The sequence below is a fragment of the Odocoileus virginianus genome, chromosome 2 (assembly GCF_023699985.2).
Source record: "Odocoileus virginianus isolate 20LAN1187 ecotype Illinois chromosome 2, Ovbor_1.2, whole genome shotgun sequence".
In the NCBI taxonomy this organism is placed as follows: Eukaryota; Metazoa; Chordata; class Mammalia; order Artiodactyla; family Cervidae; genus Odocoileus; species Odocoileus virginianus.
The window spans coordinates 34832478-34849336 of NC_069675.1; the positions used below are offsets into that span (position 1 = coordinate 34832478).

General features: G+C 33.6%; 1 protein-coding gene across 2 annotated transcripts in view; it reads right to left on the bottom strand.

Moving 5' to 3' along the window:
- The window catches only part of PSME4 (proteasome activator subunit 4), a 93620-nt gene that overhangs the window by 28913 nt on the left and 47848 nt on the right, over nt 1–16859 (bottom strand). For both annotated transcript variants that reach the window (XM_020876624.2, XM_070478357.1), the window contains 13 exons: nt 16022–16120; nt 15727–15796; nt 15199–15266; nt 14379–14594; nt 13771–13928; nt 12439–12534; nt 5191–5246; nt 4234–4290; nt 3972–4027; nt 3779–3877; nt 2287–2349; nt 1918–2013; nt 475–606 (listed from right to left, as the gene is read on the bottom strand). In XM_020876624.2, coding sequence (XP_020732283.1) covers nt 475–606; nt 1918–2013; nt 2287–2349; nt 3779–3877; nt 3972–4027; nt 4234–4290; nt 5191–5246; nt 12439–12534; nt 13771–13928; nt 14379–14594; nt 15199–15266; nt 15727–15796; nt 16022–16120 — 1266 coding nt within the window. The remainder of the gene's footprint in view (nt 1–474; nt 607–1917; nt 2014–2286; nt 2350–3778; nt 3878–3971; nt 4028–4233; nt 4291–5190; nt 5247–12438; nt 12535–13770; nt 13929–14378; nt 14595–15198; nt 15267–15726; nt 15797–16021; nt 16121–16859) is intronic.

Genomic DNA, 16859 nt, shown 5'->3' on the forward strand with positions numbered 1-16859 from the left:
GAAATGGCAACCCACTCTAAATTTTCTTGCCTGAGAAATCCCATGGACAGAGGAGCCTAGCAGATTACACTCTATAAGGTCACAAAGAGTCAGACATGACTGAGTGACTAAGTACGCGTGCATTTTAATAAAAAAGAGCTATCAGGATCAAATCATTTTATTTCCTGAACATTCACAATTCCAATCTGGCTTCTTAACCACCTTGGACTCTAATCCTCTTTATGGTTCTTATAAGGTCACTGTAATTTCGATTTTACTGACTTCACAGACAGTTTCCAATTTTAATCTTACTTGACCTGTCTGATTTTGTCCATTTAAACTGCTTTCAACAACATATCACCCAACGAGTTAGACTGTCTACAACCCTCTTGAATTAGATACCCGCCTTGGGGGTCAGCAATCCCATTACTGTGAAATTCTTTCAACTTTTCTCCACAGTTGAAAAATACTGTAGTAAAAACAAAAACGCTGTACCTTGAACTGCTGTTGAGTGACATCTTGTCTATCTGGTCGTAAGAACCCCAAAACCAAGGGTATGATATCTCTGCAACAGAAGTTATATGCTCCCAAGGCAGCAAAAAATGTTTGCTGGGCCTTATTTCTGACCTAAAGAAAGAGTTATGAACAGACGTTTATTAAATGGTAGAAAAACTACAAAAAAAATTCCACATGAATGATTAAAACAAAGCAGTAGTAATTTACATGCTGTAGTAATAACAGAAAAAATATACCAAAGCACATAACAAAAATGAGTAAATAATAATCTATCAGAAGGAAAGCAAACTACCACCAACTACATCCAAAGTTTAAGTTACACTTGTTCAATCATTTTTGGTAAAAGAGAGACTGAATGGAACCGATATGCAATTGTTCAATAACATAATCAGCAGACTATTAAACTTTTTATTCTGAGTTTTTCTTAACGAGAAGAGTCAGACTGTCTTTTGTGTCTACATGAGGAAAATCAAAGACTTTCCAAAACACAAAACAACTTAAACTTTTTAATGCAAACCTTAGGTATAGGCCACATGTTTTGAACCCAAACGAAAGATTCAGTATAAATTCATAACTCATGAACTAGCTAAACAGTAATGAACAACAGCTCATTATAGTAAAAAGCAATACACAGTACATTTTTCAAACTTTTAAAAATAATACTTCAGGCAAAATCTCTGGGTTAGACTGGTTTCCTAATTTACAGACTCATTGGCTGTACATAAATCTCTTCTAAATTTTTGGTCCTATGCTACCTAAAAGGATGCACCCACAGTTCACATGGTATCAGCTTCCTAAACTCGAGCATAATGCCACAGAATTATATGGCTTTCATAGGCTGGTATTCATATGATTTAAGTGGTATCAACATTACACTAGCTACACCAGCATTATCTACTTTAGTTATATTTTTAGTTATAGTTTAGTTATATTTTTTAAAAAAAATTTTGAGAAGCAATTATAAACAGCAAAAATAAATGTTATTTTAAAAAGAGAACAAAACTAATTTGAATATATTTGTAACTTAAAACATAAACTTTTGATGCTAATAAATTATTTAAATTCCCTTGTTAAAATGGGGATACTTAATTTTTTAAAAAAACTTTTTATTTTGTATCAGAGTATAGCTGATTAACAGTGTTGTGACAGTTTCAGGTAGACAGTGAAGGCACTCAGCCATACATGTACATGTATCCACTTCCCCCCAAACTTCCCTCCCATCCATTCTGCCATGTAACACTGCGCAGAGTTCCACGTGTTTTACAGCAGGTCCTTGTTGGTTACCCACTTTAAATACAGCAATGTGTACATGACATTCCCAAACCCCCTAACTATCCCTTCCTCAAAATGGGGATACTTTAGATTGAGTGTTACAAACTGGGTAAGAGGGGGACACACCCAGAGTGTTTGGACTAGCCTTACCTGACTGTATGAACTTGTAGATAAACGAAGAAGATCTCTAATCATATCTTGATGTATCTTTTTGTATTCACAACCTTCAACAGTTAGTGTTCGCAGCTACAAAGAGACCAGTGTAAATCAAATCTCAAAGTTTTTAGTAAAAGTTCATTTAATTATGACATAACACCAATAATTAAATATGTATCTGAAAAACTGTCATTTTAAAAATGTCATCATGGCGAGTTCCTTGCTGGCCTGGTGGTTAGGATTTTAGGTTTTCACTGCTGTGGCTAAGGCTGAATCCCCAGCTGGCGAACTAAGGTCTCACAAGCCGCATGCAAGGCATGCCCCTCCCCGCAAAAGGTATCTTGATTTTAAAAAGCTATTTACCTCATGCTGCAGCATTACTCTGTCAATCAATAGTGCTCTGATATGTTGTTTTTTCCCATGGAGCTGAAAAACAGAGTAGCAAACACTTCAACATCTTCCATGAATGCCTCACAATGGGGTCCTCTGAATCCCTTAACAAAAAATTAGCTCAAAGAAGGTACAGGAAGGGCTTGTGGGTAGTGGAGGTGTTTCACTTATTCTAAAAATCATGAGACATATTTAAAAATATATTATTTCAGTTAATTTTATGGCTAATTGTAGGGATATTCCCTTTAAATAGCTCATCCAACACCCATTTTTTCTGATGATGTATTAACAAATCCATGTGTGGGAGACCAATGCAGCTGGTTTTTATTCAGCCAAATACAATACTAATACTATAAATACAACACCAGCCCACTAAGAAAAATTACTGACTCTACTACATTTATAAATAGCCTTTCTGGGTAATTGTGTATGTTTACTACAGAATATAACATCTTTTACTTTTTTAAAAATTATCTTTTAAGTTTTCCCCTACCCCCAAACTTCTACCCAGTCACTAAATGAAGAAGTCTGGAACCCAGATTCCTCTTTTACACCTTTATCTCATTGGCTATCAAGCCCCCGCCAATTCTTTCATTTTCAAAACCCCTTACCTCCACCCTAGCGAAAGCTATGCTTTCCCATCTGAACTATTACTAAAGCCTCTTGACTTCCAGGCTAGTTTACCTACTGCTTATTCTTACAGCAGTGGCAGAGCTTTTTAAAATCCACTGAATTGAATATTGATCCTTTCAATATTCACATCAGATCTACTTAAGAACTTTTAATGACTTCCCCACTGCTGAATGTAAAACTGAAGCACATTCTTGGAACAAAACTAGAACTGACCTAGTTTACCTCCTGCCACTCTTACCTACAACTACTGTTCCCTAAGGCATGCCATGTTGGTACATCTCCCTGCCTTTTCCCATGTCAATCTCTTTGTTTAAAATATGTAGCACCCCATGCCTAAACAACGAACTCGTAAAACCTTTACAGTCTCAATTTCCAAAAACACTCTCCCAATGAAGAACAGTGCTATGATCATCAAATGGCTGATTTAAGTTATTCTTTCTTCCATGCTCCCAGGATATCTTATATTGACCTCTCCTGAAGAACAAATCAAGATGAAATAAAACACAATGCTTCATATTCATGCCTATGGGCAATTCCTACTTTTCATCCCTTTAGGTTCTTCTACGATAGCGAGAATGCAGTTGTTAAGTTATCATACTCCAAATTGCCATTGAGAGTTCAGAGACTAGCACAGAAATTGACAGAAGAGGTTTCAGTAAAGTATATTTATTTCCAGGATCCTTTTGATTATACCAGGATATAGCATTTGAAAATCTACTATTTTTATTTACAGGGAAACTTCCTCTGTATGCTGAACAAAGCTAAATTAGGTGGTTCTGTCAATATTATATACCTTTAAAATAAATTATGAGTTGTAGGTGAAAATACTGACCCGATTTTCCATTGATTTCTTTACTAGGTTAAAACTTTTCCAACGAGAGTCAAATTCATGCTTGTGAGATCCTTGGAACTGCAAAAGGTCTCCAATAATCTGTGCCAAAGAATTTCAAATTTTATATTTATGAGTTGTCACATCAAATCTGGTCATATTAATAACCATGCAACTGTGTAAATAACAATTGTACCTTTATGATAAGAAACAAGGACTTGGTATCATCTTCTGAATTATTAAGTATGTGATCTATAATAGGAGGAAAAGAATTTTTGTTAAAATATCTTAAATTACCATAGGACTCCTGATATATTAGAAAGGAATGGAAAAAAAAAATCCACTGCCTGATATTCTCACTATTTATAATTTTTAAATCGTTAAGTAAAAGCACATATGCTATAAAATTTCTAAATACTTAGTAAAAAGAAATTAGTTAAATACATGCATGTACTTACTAAGAAGTTTCCTTATGACCCTAGCAATTGTTTCTCGGTAGTTCTCTCTGGATAGATCTATTTTTAAAAAATGAGAAAAGTCATTTTACACACACTGAATGCAGCCCAGAGCTTTGAAGTTTATATTAACAGTTATGTCAAGAAGAGATAATGTATCCAGGAAGAAAACATATGGGTCTGTATATGGAAAAGAATCTAAAAAAAGTAGACACATATGTGTAACAGATTCACTTTGCTGTACACTTCAAATTAATACAACATTGTAAATTAATTGCAACTACACCTTCAATAAAAATTTTTTTAAAAATGGGTCTGTCTTTATCATAGATGGTTAGTAGCTTGGCACAATACAGAGCATCTTTTAAAACCTGCACAGTTACAAGAACCTGCTTATAAACCTTTATTATTAGGCAGGCAAGGAGGAGGGAGACAAAACTGTCTTTGCCAATATTTCAAAGGCTCTAGTCACTAACTATGGACCAAAAATGCATAAGATTCTTTAATTAGTTGTGGTGACCCAAATCAGACAAACATAAATTACATCTAATTAACTAATATATGCAACGAACTCCAATGTTAATCCAGCAATAAGGAAGTGTGCTAAATTAATTAATGTTAGATTCAGAACATTAAATTAATGCAAAATGCTTTGCATAAATTGAATATATAACAGTTTGGCTCAAGTAAAAAATAACAATTCTAACCACAAATGAGCATTACAACATATGGAAGTCTCCCTTTGCACATAGAAAGCATCTATCCTTTAATGGCTATTGTTTATATAATAATTCTCCACTTTCTCCAGAAAAAGAGAAGATAATATTATGTAATTAATATTCATTTTACATATAAAAGAGACTAGAAAATTTGTAACTACAGAATTATCCCATCTTAACCCTTGTCGAGTAACTGATGAAAATAATCCACACAGATTTACTCAGATTAGGATTCACATACCATATTCAAGTCCAGTATATAACTTTGTCTCTTCCAAGGACACCATACTTGGTACCCTGTATAAAGACAAGAATGCCTGTATTTATTAACAACACCAAAAAGGAGGTTTAAAGGGAAAAATGTCACTGCTAGAATGTTTAGATGATCATCTTTAACACAGATCTCTCATCTTCAACACTTTAATTCTTTACTCTAGCCTTCTGAAGACTAATGGTCTGTTTCAATAAGTACAATATTATTCATCTTCAAAAAAACATTAATTAAATGTAATGACTTTGTGGGGGATTCAATGCCCAAATGAACATAACACTGATATTCAATATACAAGTGTAAAAGCTTAAGACTGATGATAAACATTTATACAAGGAAAAGTAAACTTTCAATGTTATAATAATGGTTAAAATAAACACCAAAAAAATCACCATCAAATTTTACTGTAAAATATATAGCAGACAAGCTTCTTTAGATAATCATTACTCTTTCTCTTATAACCAGCTAAAGTCATCTCTCCTAACATCTCCAATAAAATACCACTACTTCTGAAGATGTTCAGATGTAAAAATACTACATTCAAAGTCACATTTTAGGTACATAAGGACAGATTCTACTGGGGAATATGAATTTTTATATCTGAAATATAAATTTTCTTTAATGAAAAACATTTTATTTCAAAATATGAGATTCAATTCAATAACTTCTTATAAACAAAGATTTTTAACACTTTCTAAGAAAAAGGAAGAAAGGAGCAAGTTGCCAAGGAAACATGAGATAAGCATATCCTATATAGGGCTTTATAGTAACAAATAGAGGTTTTATAATTATTGCTCGTAATTCATGAATTACTACTTGTAAAGAAGAAAAACACTATTTTTAAATCAACACCCCCTGCCGATACTGTATTTATTTTTTAAGTTGAACTAAGTTATCTCTATCCTAATAACTGGTTGCTAGGATTCTGGGATTTATCTAAATGGGTAATAACATTAAGATTACTAAAACCCGATTATTTAACTATGTTCCTTGCCATGATATAGTGCCTAGGACGGCAACAGCACTGTTTCAAGTTTCAAAACCAAGTCTACAGAATATAAACAAAGAATGGTAATTTCTTAACATAAAATGTTAATTTGCTTTTCAGAGAATTTCTTCAGAAAATTTCAAGTTCAAATTGTTCTTAAAATCTTGTTTTCACTCCATAAAGTTTCAACTTCTGGCAACAGCGTGCAAACTTGAACATTCTGTAAAAATGTGTATGATTGAAAAATATATATGCATACAGAGTCTAGGTCAGTAAAAAATAAGATCAGATTCTTTCACAGTGAACTTCAAGGGGAGTTCAACATCTTTACTGAAATCAGATTTCACCAAGAAAGAGAAAAGGCTGTGCTCAAGCATTAGGTGGAAAACTGTTAATCCCCACCCCCACAGAGCAGGGGAAGTACTTGTCACAAGCTATCACAGGAGAACACAGGTCTCCTTGCTGCTAACAAACGTAATACAACTGTACCTTGCCCAACCCGTACCTAGTACCACATAATATTGAATCAAGCATGCATTCTAATTATTGTCACAAAATTACTCTTAACAAATCAGTTTTTTAAAAGCAATCTCTATAAATAAACTATCCTGAAAATTTTTGTACTGTATCAAACACACAAGCAAACAAAAGGCTATCAGTTAGGAATCTGAAATGGTTTTTTAATATGCCTTTCTGACTCTACTACGGCCAATTACACTGTAACCACATTTAAAAACAAGTCTCATCTAAGGGTCCCGATGCTAATTGTAAAAATCCACATGTCACTCTGAACTGTTTCCTTATCAGAAAATTTTAAAAATACTATCATTTATTACACAATTATTTAAAAACATATCAACCTGTATGGGATTTAAATATATTTAAGTAGCTTATTTAAATTAAAAAGGCTTCAGTTTTTACTTTTAAAACCTGAATTAAAACACATCTTACACATCTCAAGTGCATAGAAGGCATCTGTTTAGACACATATTTCAGCTTTATTTGTTTTTAATCCATCTCGTTTCTTTTATGCTTATTTATCTAAGATTCAGCTTTAATTTATCTCTTATCTAACATTAATTAAACTGATTGTATTGACACCTTTTACACTGAATGTTTCTGAGTACAAATATTTTTATTAAATAGTTCTTCTGATCTTTCTTTAAAAGAAGAATTTTCTAAAAGAAACCTCTCTCCATTACTGAAATAAGACTCGTATCTCTTTGTGGCTACTACAATTTAAGTCTATGTGTGCTGGGCTATACTCTCCCATACTTAAAACTGCTCTTGTAACTTTTAGTTATGTACATAATCTTTGCCAAGTAGACTTAAAGTGCCATCAATAATTAGAGATCTGCATTCTGATTAAATACTATAGTAACAATACATATAATTTAAATCAAACACCATGACTCCCCCATCTCAAGTGAAATTCATTCTACTCATTCATTGGTTCATTTTTACAAACAGAAATATAAAAATAAAATTCTGACAATTTCAACACAGCATATTATAAATAATATAAACTATACAATAATAATCAAGTTAAATCAGGTTCACAGCAACCACACAGTACCACCAAGCCACCTAATTTATAACAAAATGTGTTTAATATTTGCACCACTTAAAAAACAAAGCTTTCTACAACTATGTTATTTGTACCACAGAATGACAATCTTTAGATCTGATTAGAGTAGAACTATGAAAATAATCACTGGTGGGAAAGAAAGGATGGTGAGAAAAGAAGAAATGACCAATAACATAAAAACAAAATATACAATACAAATCAAATAAGCAAATGAAGGCTAGCTGAACTGTCACAGAACAACTGCAAACAATAATTCTTCCTGTCTGTAGGTGGAAGAACAGCCTACCCTTCCCCAAATCCCTCCCCTCCCAAATGAAAACAAACATAAAAGGTATAAAAGCCAAGCCACTAACAGATCATTTTTTCCCCCTCAAGGTAACAAGTGTTTCACAACAGACAACTGACCTATTTCTGGGTTCTGTTATCCTGTTCAGTCCTGGGCACTGGCAATGCTATAAACACAAATGAAAAGCTGGCTCTTGCTCCACCATGTGAACAAACGGTTTGCCAAGTAAAGAGGATCTTACATACCACCAGGTTTACAATGAACTTGGAGCCTAAGAACTACTTCCATGTCTGACACACAAATTTTTAAAAATCAATGAAAACAGTCAGAAGGTGAAATAAGGAGAAAACAGGGTTACTCACCGTGGAGTAGTAACTCTTTCCTTTTCTGTGTGCAGCTCCCCCAGCAGAGCTGGGTGGTTTCCTGGAGGTGCCAAGAGAGGTTAGCTAGCCCTGCCCCTCAGCGCATAACAACACATCCTTTCACATATTCACGAAATGGTCTCAACTCTTAGACCTTAAGTATGATTTTTTTTTTTCCAGTGAAAAGTTAGTAAAAGCTGAGATCCTAAGAATGATTTAACTAAGAATGACTTAACAGATCTATCAAAGGAAAGGGGGCACGAAGTAAAGAAGAAATATTTGCGATGAAAAATGACGACTCCTCTACCTTGAGTAACCCTGTTTTATAGATGTTAGTTTTTGCATCCTGCGATAGCTGGTTAGACCTAAAAGATTCTAAAGAATGGACTGCAAAAGGAGAAATTAATGACGATTTGAGGATTAAAGGCAAGTGTCCAAAATTCCTATATGACCCTGAAAAGACATAATCCAATTTCCACACCTTTAAAGGCAGAACTAAGAGTATAAATTATATCACAGGTATTTCTATGAAATCATTAACTAAAGGTTCCAAGAGCAAAATAGAGAGGTCACATTTTAAGATTAAGTCAGTAACCTTGGTATCTGACAAAACTGTTAAAATTTCAAACTGAACTAAAATAATTTACTCTTAATTACCCTCAAAGGCCCTTATTTCATCCATCCTTTGAAACAGTAAAATTTATAGTATGTACAAGATACTTAGTAAACTAAGGTGAAAGGCCAAAAAGTACAATGTAGATACCATTAGGTATGTAACTAATACTTAGGACAATCAACTCATCTCATCTAAGCTTTTTATTTTTTTTTCAGTCTCTATAATTACATAGCACAGAAAATTGTTTTTCACATGTGGTAGCTATTTCCCTCAACAATGAGATTTTGAGACCATCCCATATACTCTATCAGGAACTAAGATTTCCTTACAGGAAAATTCAGAACTAAACTTGTCATTTTTTATTGCTGCAATTTGCCAGAAGACCAATACTACTAATATATATGCAAGACAAACTGAATAATAAGTGATCTGACAAAAATAATTAAAGCAGCTAGAATATTTTACCTAACTCAGATTTACGTAAGAAAAAATGTAAGGTTAATTTTTTAGAAAAGAACTGAGCTGCTAGGTGCTTCCAAACACTGGTCTGGTATTTCAGAAAATGCATAATGTCCTACAATACCACAGCCAATTACCACAGTCACTCTTGATATTAACAGGAGTGACTTCCTCAGACATCTTAGGCATCACACTAAAACACTGGTCACCGTTACGTGTTTCCTTTTCTCCCCAACTAGGTAACATTTTATTCTATCTCCTTTGGAGTAACTCATGTCCAAATAAAGAGTTGTTTTCATCTCCTAGTTTCCAATTGACCTGCTACTGATCATCTCCAAGAACTACGCTGCAGATCTTCTTTCTTCACACTAGGCAGTATGATTTAATATCACACAACAATGGCACCATCAACTGGCATTATTTGATTAGTTCTTTCAAATCAATTTACACTGAAGAGATTTTAATAATTGACTGTATTAGGATGAGCATTTTAGAAATTTAAAAGGCCAACTTTGTTTTATTATACTTTGGTGAAAACTATCTTACTATCTGCAAAAAAAGGTGAAATGTTATATAAAGTCAATGTAAAAACTCACACATTGCCAAAATAAATTAAAATTTTAGACGAAGGTGATTCCAGTTAGCAGTTGGTTTAAAAAAAAAAAATTCTTTTACAAACTAATTCAAGCCCAGGGAAGACTTTACAAACTCTCTTTTCTTACAATTCAAAGGCAAAAAAATGCTCATTCATCTTTAACTGTCCTTTGTATAATCATGACCCTGAGTAGGTGTATGTAACTACAAAGAACCCTAAATATGTGTATTGTTCAAGGATTAAAATGATTGAATTTTTCCTTTTCCTTGTTTTATATTTTGTTTCATTACTATGTGCTATTAAATATACAAGAAAACATTTTATATTTATAATCAAAACATTAAAATGTATAAACATATATTCATATTAACATAATTTTGTATTACTTCATTACATTTTATTATGTTAAATTTTTACTCTAAGTGAAAATTCTAAAACACAACATGTTGAACAAATATTTATTTATTTATTCATGACTGTGTTGGGTCTCAGTTGTGGCACATGAGCTCTTGGGTGTGGCATGAAGGCTCTCTAGGTAAGAACCATGGGTTCTGCAACCCCATAGCATGCGGGATCTCAGTTCCCCAGCCAGGGATGGATCCCACATCCCCTTAACTGGAAGGCAGATTCTTAACCCCTGGATCATCTGGGAAGTACCTAAACACCACACTTTTAAGTCTAAATTATCTTTCCTGGAAAAAAAACCTTAAAGGGATATTCATGTCAATTTTATAGCTTATAATGTATAGCAAAGGGGGTCTTAATAAAGTTTTTATAGTTAGGCACTGTTTTCCTTATTGAAAATGCATTTCATTACATACAAATCTAACTAGCTTTGTAATAACCAAATATATGGAACTTTTGTCCTGACGCACATTAGTCGGAGAGGATAAAGACTTTGCTTCAGTTCACTAACATAGAGCAGTTGGCTCTATGCTGATATGAACTTCAACGGAAACCTTTAAGCCTCTTGAGCGGACCCTTCAGCAATGCATCCTAACCATCATTCAATACTAAAAAGTCTTCTAATTACATACACAAAAGGTACATGCCTTTGTTCTTTGACAAACTATTGAATTAAAGGACCACACTTCTCAACATGTTTAAGCAGAGTTAAGTTTACTGATATAATCAATTGATGTGTGAAGCAGCTTTTTGGTACGCCTTAGCCTTAAGTTATGTTCTCACTATATTATATACTGTTAAAGAGCATCAGGAAAATCAAAACCATTTCTATAGGTCTCTCACTTTAAAACAGTGTTTAAAATCTCTTGAAAAAATGAATTTTGGTAAAGTTGCTCTTATATCAAACTATAAAGCTTGATGAAAAACAAAAGTTCTTTAAAAGAATTCAATAAATTTCTAGACAAACTTAAAATTGATTTCCTTACCTGAAATGACCCTACTTCTCCCTCTTAAATCTAATGAGTCAAGTAAAAAGTTCAGTGCCTAGAAACAGTTTTTAGATAAGTGAAATAAGTGGGAATTATGAAAAAAGTATGACTCCAAATGACTAATTATTTAGGAAATGAAAGACAAGCAAGCCATTTTAAAACCACTCCTTGAAGATTCTTGTTGCAAAATCAACAAATAATTCTCCCCTCGTGTTCTTCTGAGAGAGCAAGGGTTCCTTCCTTATTTTTGTGTGATTTTCAGTAACTTTCTCAGCCATGAGATACTGAAGTTCAGAGAAAATGATCTAAGCCGGATGCTGAGACTAGTATCTACATACTTGGTGAGTGACCTACAAGTCGGATATTGCTGATTTAATTTTAATTTTTTCAACTTAAATGGTAGTACTGACAATGGACTAAATCAAGGCATTCATTCAAAATAATAATACTCTGAAAAGCACTTAAATTGATAAAAGCAACTTGGTGGGTCTCAAAGGTTTAACATCAATGAAAAATAGAGAACAAATTTTTATTAAAAAAAAAACTACCCCAGGTTTTTTGCTACAAAATCCTTACCAGTGATAGACCAAAAAAAAAAAAAAAAAAAAGTGCTTTTCTTTCTTTTTAAAAAGAATTTATCTCAATTAACTCAGTAACCTAACAGACTTAATAGCTGTAAGCTGATATTTTACAACTGATTATCACTGGAAGTTATTCGATCCTAGTACCATATGCAAAATCTGAATAAAGCCCTAAAGTTAATAGACCTAAACTATGCCTCAGTAATTTTTAGCCTAACAATGACAAAGAGGTTAAAGTTATACAGAAACAAACCAATAACAGAACCAGTGACTCATTATGCGACTAAGTCTTAAAATATATGCCAAATGGCAAAACAGCAAAATATATAAAATAGTTATCTTTACTTACAAGTTAGTAACCGGCTCTCCTTTCAATGGAGGTAGGAGGTTTCCTGAGCCAATGAGACAGTTGTGGACTATAGTCAGACTCTGCAGAACATCATCTCTAGAAGAAATAAAAACCATTTTCATATTTGAGAAGACTCCAAATCTCTATTTAACAAAAAGCCTTGCAGAGTCTAAGGTGAAGTGCAAGAACTTTATCAAGTGGGAATATACAAAATTAAGCCTTAGAAAGGATGAACATTTTCAGTTTACCCGCTTAACAGTATAAGGTAATTAAACAGATATTTACTGATAATATCAGACCTACTTACATTTAAATAATCTAAATAATCACAAGTAACAACAACTGACTGCCCTTTGTGAAGCAACTCTGAACCTAATTCCCTGTTTATCCAAAGATCACAACCACTAACAAAAAGGAACATTATTACAGAAGATTCCCTACTACAGTCTATCTTTTAAAATGGATGGAGTAGGGCACGGCAAGCTACTCCAGTGTTCCTGCCTGAAGAATCCCCACGGACAGAGAAGCCTGGAGGGCTACAGTCCATGGGGTTGCAGAGTTAGACATGACTGAAGTGTGACTCAGCAAAGGGACTGCTCTGGCGGTCCAGTGGTTAGGACACAGCACTTTCACTGCCGAGGGCTCAGGTTCAATTCCTGGTCAGGGAACCAAGATCCCACAAGCCATACAGCCTGGCCAAAATTTTAAAACAGACTAGGTAAACATTTATTCCACAAAGCAGTTCAGAGTAACACACAGCTGACATAAGTCAATCATACTTCTTCCTCTTCCAAGCCCATTCCTAGTGGATTTGCTTATTAAAAATTTCCTGCTATTTGATACATACTAATTTTCTTACTATATAGAAAGTAGTCTCAAAGAACTGTTTCCTGTTAAAGCTCTTTGGGACAGGAAAAAAAAAATCTTAGGGATATTTCTCTAGGTAATAGTAATAACAAAATATGAATTACTAAAATGAAATGAACCAGTAAAAGCTACAGTGAATCCTGAAAAACAGGCATTTCCTTACAAAGCAGGCATATTTATACACACTTCCCAAAATATGCACAAGTGAAAATGCTAAGCAGAAGGCACTAAAAGCAAACTAGAAAAAACTCCGAGTTTTCCTATTTCAGATGTTTAATTATGAGAAACTTTCTGTTGCTAAACTATAAACCATTTTAAATGATTTCCTAATCACATTTATGGGAGGCATCCAAAACACACCTTGAAAATGAATACATCTGATATGCCACAGAGAGAGGGAGGGTGTGAAAAGAATGTTTTAGTCCACAACTATACACCATTAACTGATTATAAAAGAAAACTAACCTAGACATTTCGAGTTCTCCATCCCCGCAATGCTGGAGTTTGCTGAGCTCAGGCTGGAGGAAAGAGTCCAACAGATAGAAGGCGAAAGCCACCTCTTCAGAAGAAGGAACATGCCACTGGATCCCCAAATTCCACAAGTCCCCTGGTTTACCCCAGTCCTACAAGACAGCATTTAACCAGCAATTTGAGAAGTTGGGGGGAGGGGAAAAAAACAACACACACACATAATTTAAAAGGCTTAAAAGAAAATGTATAAGTAAACCAAACCTAAGGCAACAAATGCACACCAAAAAAACATCAGACATCACATGATTCCTTCATTATCATTCCTAAAAAAGGTCTCCCTGAAGAGCCACTCAAATGTAAGTTTACTGAAATAGTAACAGTAAGTTTATGTGAGGCTATTATTGCACTCTGCTCTCAAGTTACATCACACTTTCAAGTTTAAAACATTTCAATAATAGTTTTAATAATCTATGTTAAAAATAAGAAGTTACAAAAAAAAAGGCAACACTTTTGTACACACAGGGGAAAATCCCACACTTTGAATTTTTCTAAGAAAAATAACCCAATATATTCTGGAATCCTAGATTATTGAAAATGCTTGCCTTGATAGGAAAGTATTCAGAAGGAGGCTTGTCAAAGCCGCCTGGCACACTGCAGTACTCGGTAGGGTAGATAAGTGTAGTAGAACGAAGGAGGTGATGCAAAAGGTTACAAGACAGAGTGTAACCCTGCTTACAGGTTAAATGTAGGGTTCTTTGGAGAATCTTTACAAGCTGCTCCCTATAAAGAAGCAACTTCTTCCCATCCACTCGAGTAATCTAGGAAGAAAACATTTGAAGATATTTTATTTAGAAGATCAGGAATCAATATTTAAAGTCTATGTTTGGATACTAAAGTTGTCTAAAATAGTAACAATGTTTCTTAAAATGGCTTTAATTCATTTTAAGATTGTTATTTTAATTACATTCTAACAATGAATCTTTCTTAACATCAAAAACACATTTTCTGTGTTTAGGCTCTTAAGTGCCACAGTAACATCCTTTTCAAGACTGTACCTCCTGAAGGAGACAAAACTTAATTGAATTTCTCTGTCCTTTGGTTCCTGAACTAAACTGTACAGGAAACTGAAGTTTGACTGATGGCCAAATTTAAAATATGGGGAAGGGGAAGATGCTAAATCTGATAAACTTATCAATTAATGAGTTATCCACATTAGAATTAAAAACATTAGGCATGAAGTAGTCAACCATTATCATACTCCTTTCAAAACAAGAAAATGGCATTATCTGCTTTTTGTAGTCAGATCCAAATCTTTCTAACTTTACAAGTTTGGAAGTCCATTTTTCAAAAACAGAGGATACATCCTCAGAGCAACTCAACATTTTCACAGAAATATTTTCTTATTCCACAGATTTACAATACCTCAGACAAAAGTTGAAGATTCCATAGTAACTCCTTATCTAGCTCTTCGTCATTTAATACATCATCATCTAAAAATAGCAAAATAGTATCAGTGGGGGAAAAAAACAACATCCAACGAAATCCATCATTTAAAAATATTTGTATTTAATACTTCTAATAGCTGAGAAAAGCCTGTTTTAGGAAGTTTTTCATTCTTTCGTTGTTAAGCTGGGCTTGCTTCAGCGGAGGTGGAAACTCAATTTTCAGAAGATAAACACACCAACCAGGACTCCTGCCCGTTCACATCTCACAAAATACCTTTTATTTTCTACAGCAACCTGAATGGTTCTTGTATGTATGAAATTTTAATAGAGTAAAATCTCTAAGCTATCTGTCAATCTGGATGATGACCTTGTTTTAAGCAATTTCACCCCAAACTGCAAAATTAAAACACCACACAGCTTAAAGAATCTGTTTTCATCAGTACAGTTGTAGAAATCGAGAAAAACTTGCAAAATCACAAATATAGATAATAACCTTAAGACTTACTCATTGTAAGCTGAGTTATAACACTGCAGCAGTGGGGAACAAATAGCTTCAAAGATTCCTCTGGGCAGCACTGAAAACATATTTGTTTGTATAAGTTAAATTTTTTTGAGAGGCACAAATATTTAACAGTCACAAGCACACATTAGCACTATTTTCAGAGGCAAATAAGGGCTGTAAGCAGCTATGAAAGAAATAGGTGTATTTTAAGAATGACAAGCATGTCTAAAATAATTAACCACATAAAACTGTTGGCTATTGATTCATTACTTCATCGGTCCAAAAAACCCCAACTCACCTTGACTGCAGCACGGCACATGTCTGCCACCATGCGTCCTGCGACTCTTGTTTCAAATATATGTGAAATAGAAAAATTAAAAACCTTCTGAAGGGCCACCTATTAAAAGATAACGTAAAAATGAAAATGTCTAACTAGCATTTTTAAAAAAATGAAACATCTTTTTAAACACAAAATAAAACGTGACTCAGATTATACTAAAAAAATAATCAAGTAGGAAAAATTTAACCACCTGAATATATAAAAATTTGTTTAATAATATTACATTCAGGTCTACGAACAGCCTTTGCACAAGACCCTACTGTGACCAAAACATTTGAGGCACTAGATTTTATTTGCTATAGAAATGCTGAACACAAAACTAAAGCTGCTGGAAGCAAATGCAACTTAATTATCTTGCTGGTCAATTTAAAACAGGGAATCTTGAGGAGTATCTAATACTTACAGTTTGTTATTTGGACAACTACAAACTATTTCTCTCTCCTCTAAATGATGTGAAGCATCTACTTAATTTTACAATTAGATAATTTTAATTACTGAATGAAGGAATTAGCTCTAGACATGGATTGACAAGGCTGAAAATTATAAACAACTCCTTTCAGAAGATTATGGTTAAATAAGAGATTATTTATGTTAACTTCTTTATACTAACATAATCTTAGCAAATATCTCATGCAGCTGTAAGGCAGTTTAGCTTTTAACAAGGATAAACACTGCATAATGATAATCTCAGATGGAGAAAGAAGAAACACAAACAGAAACAAAGTAAAGGCATATAAAGTTCCTTCACAATCAACTCTTGTTATGTGTAGTAGTTATGCTCTACAAAATTGCTGTG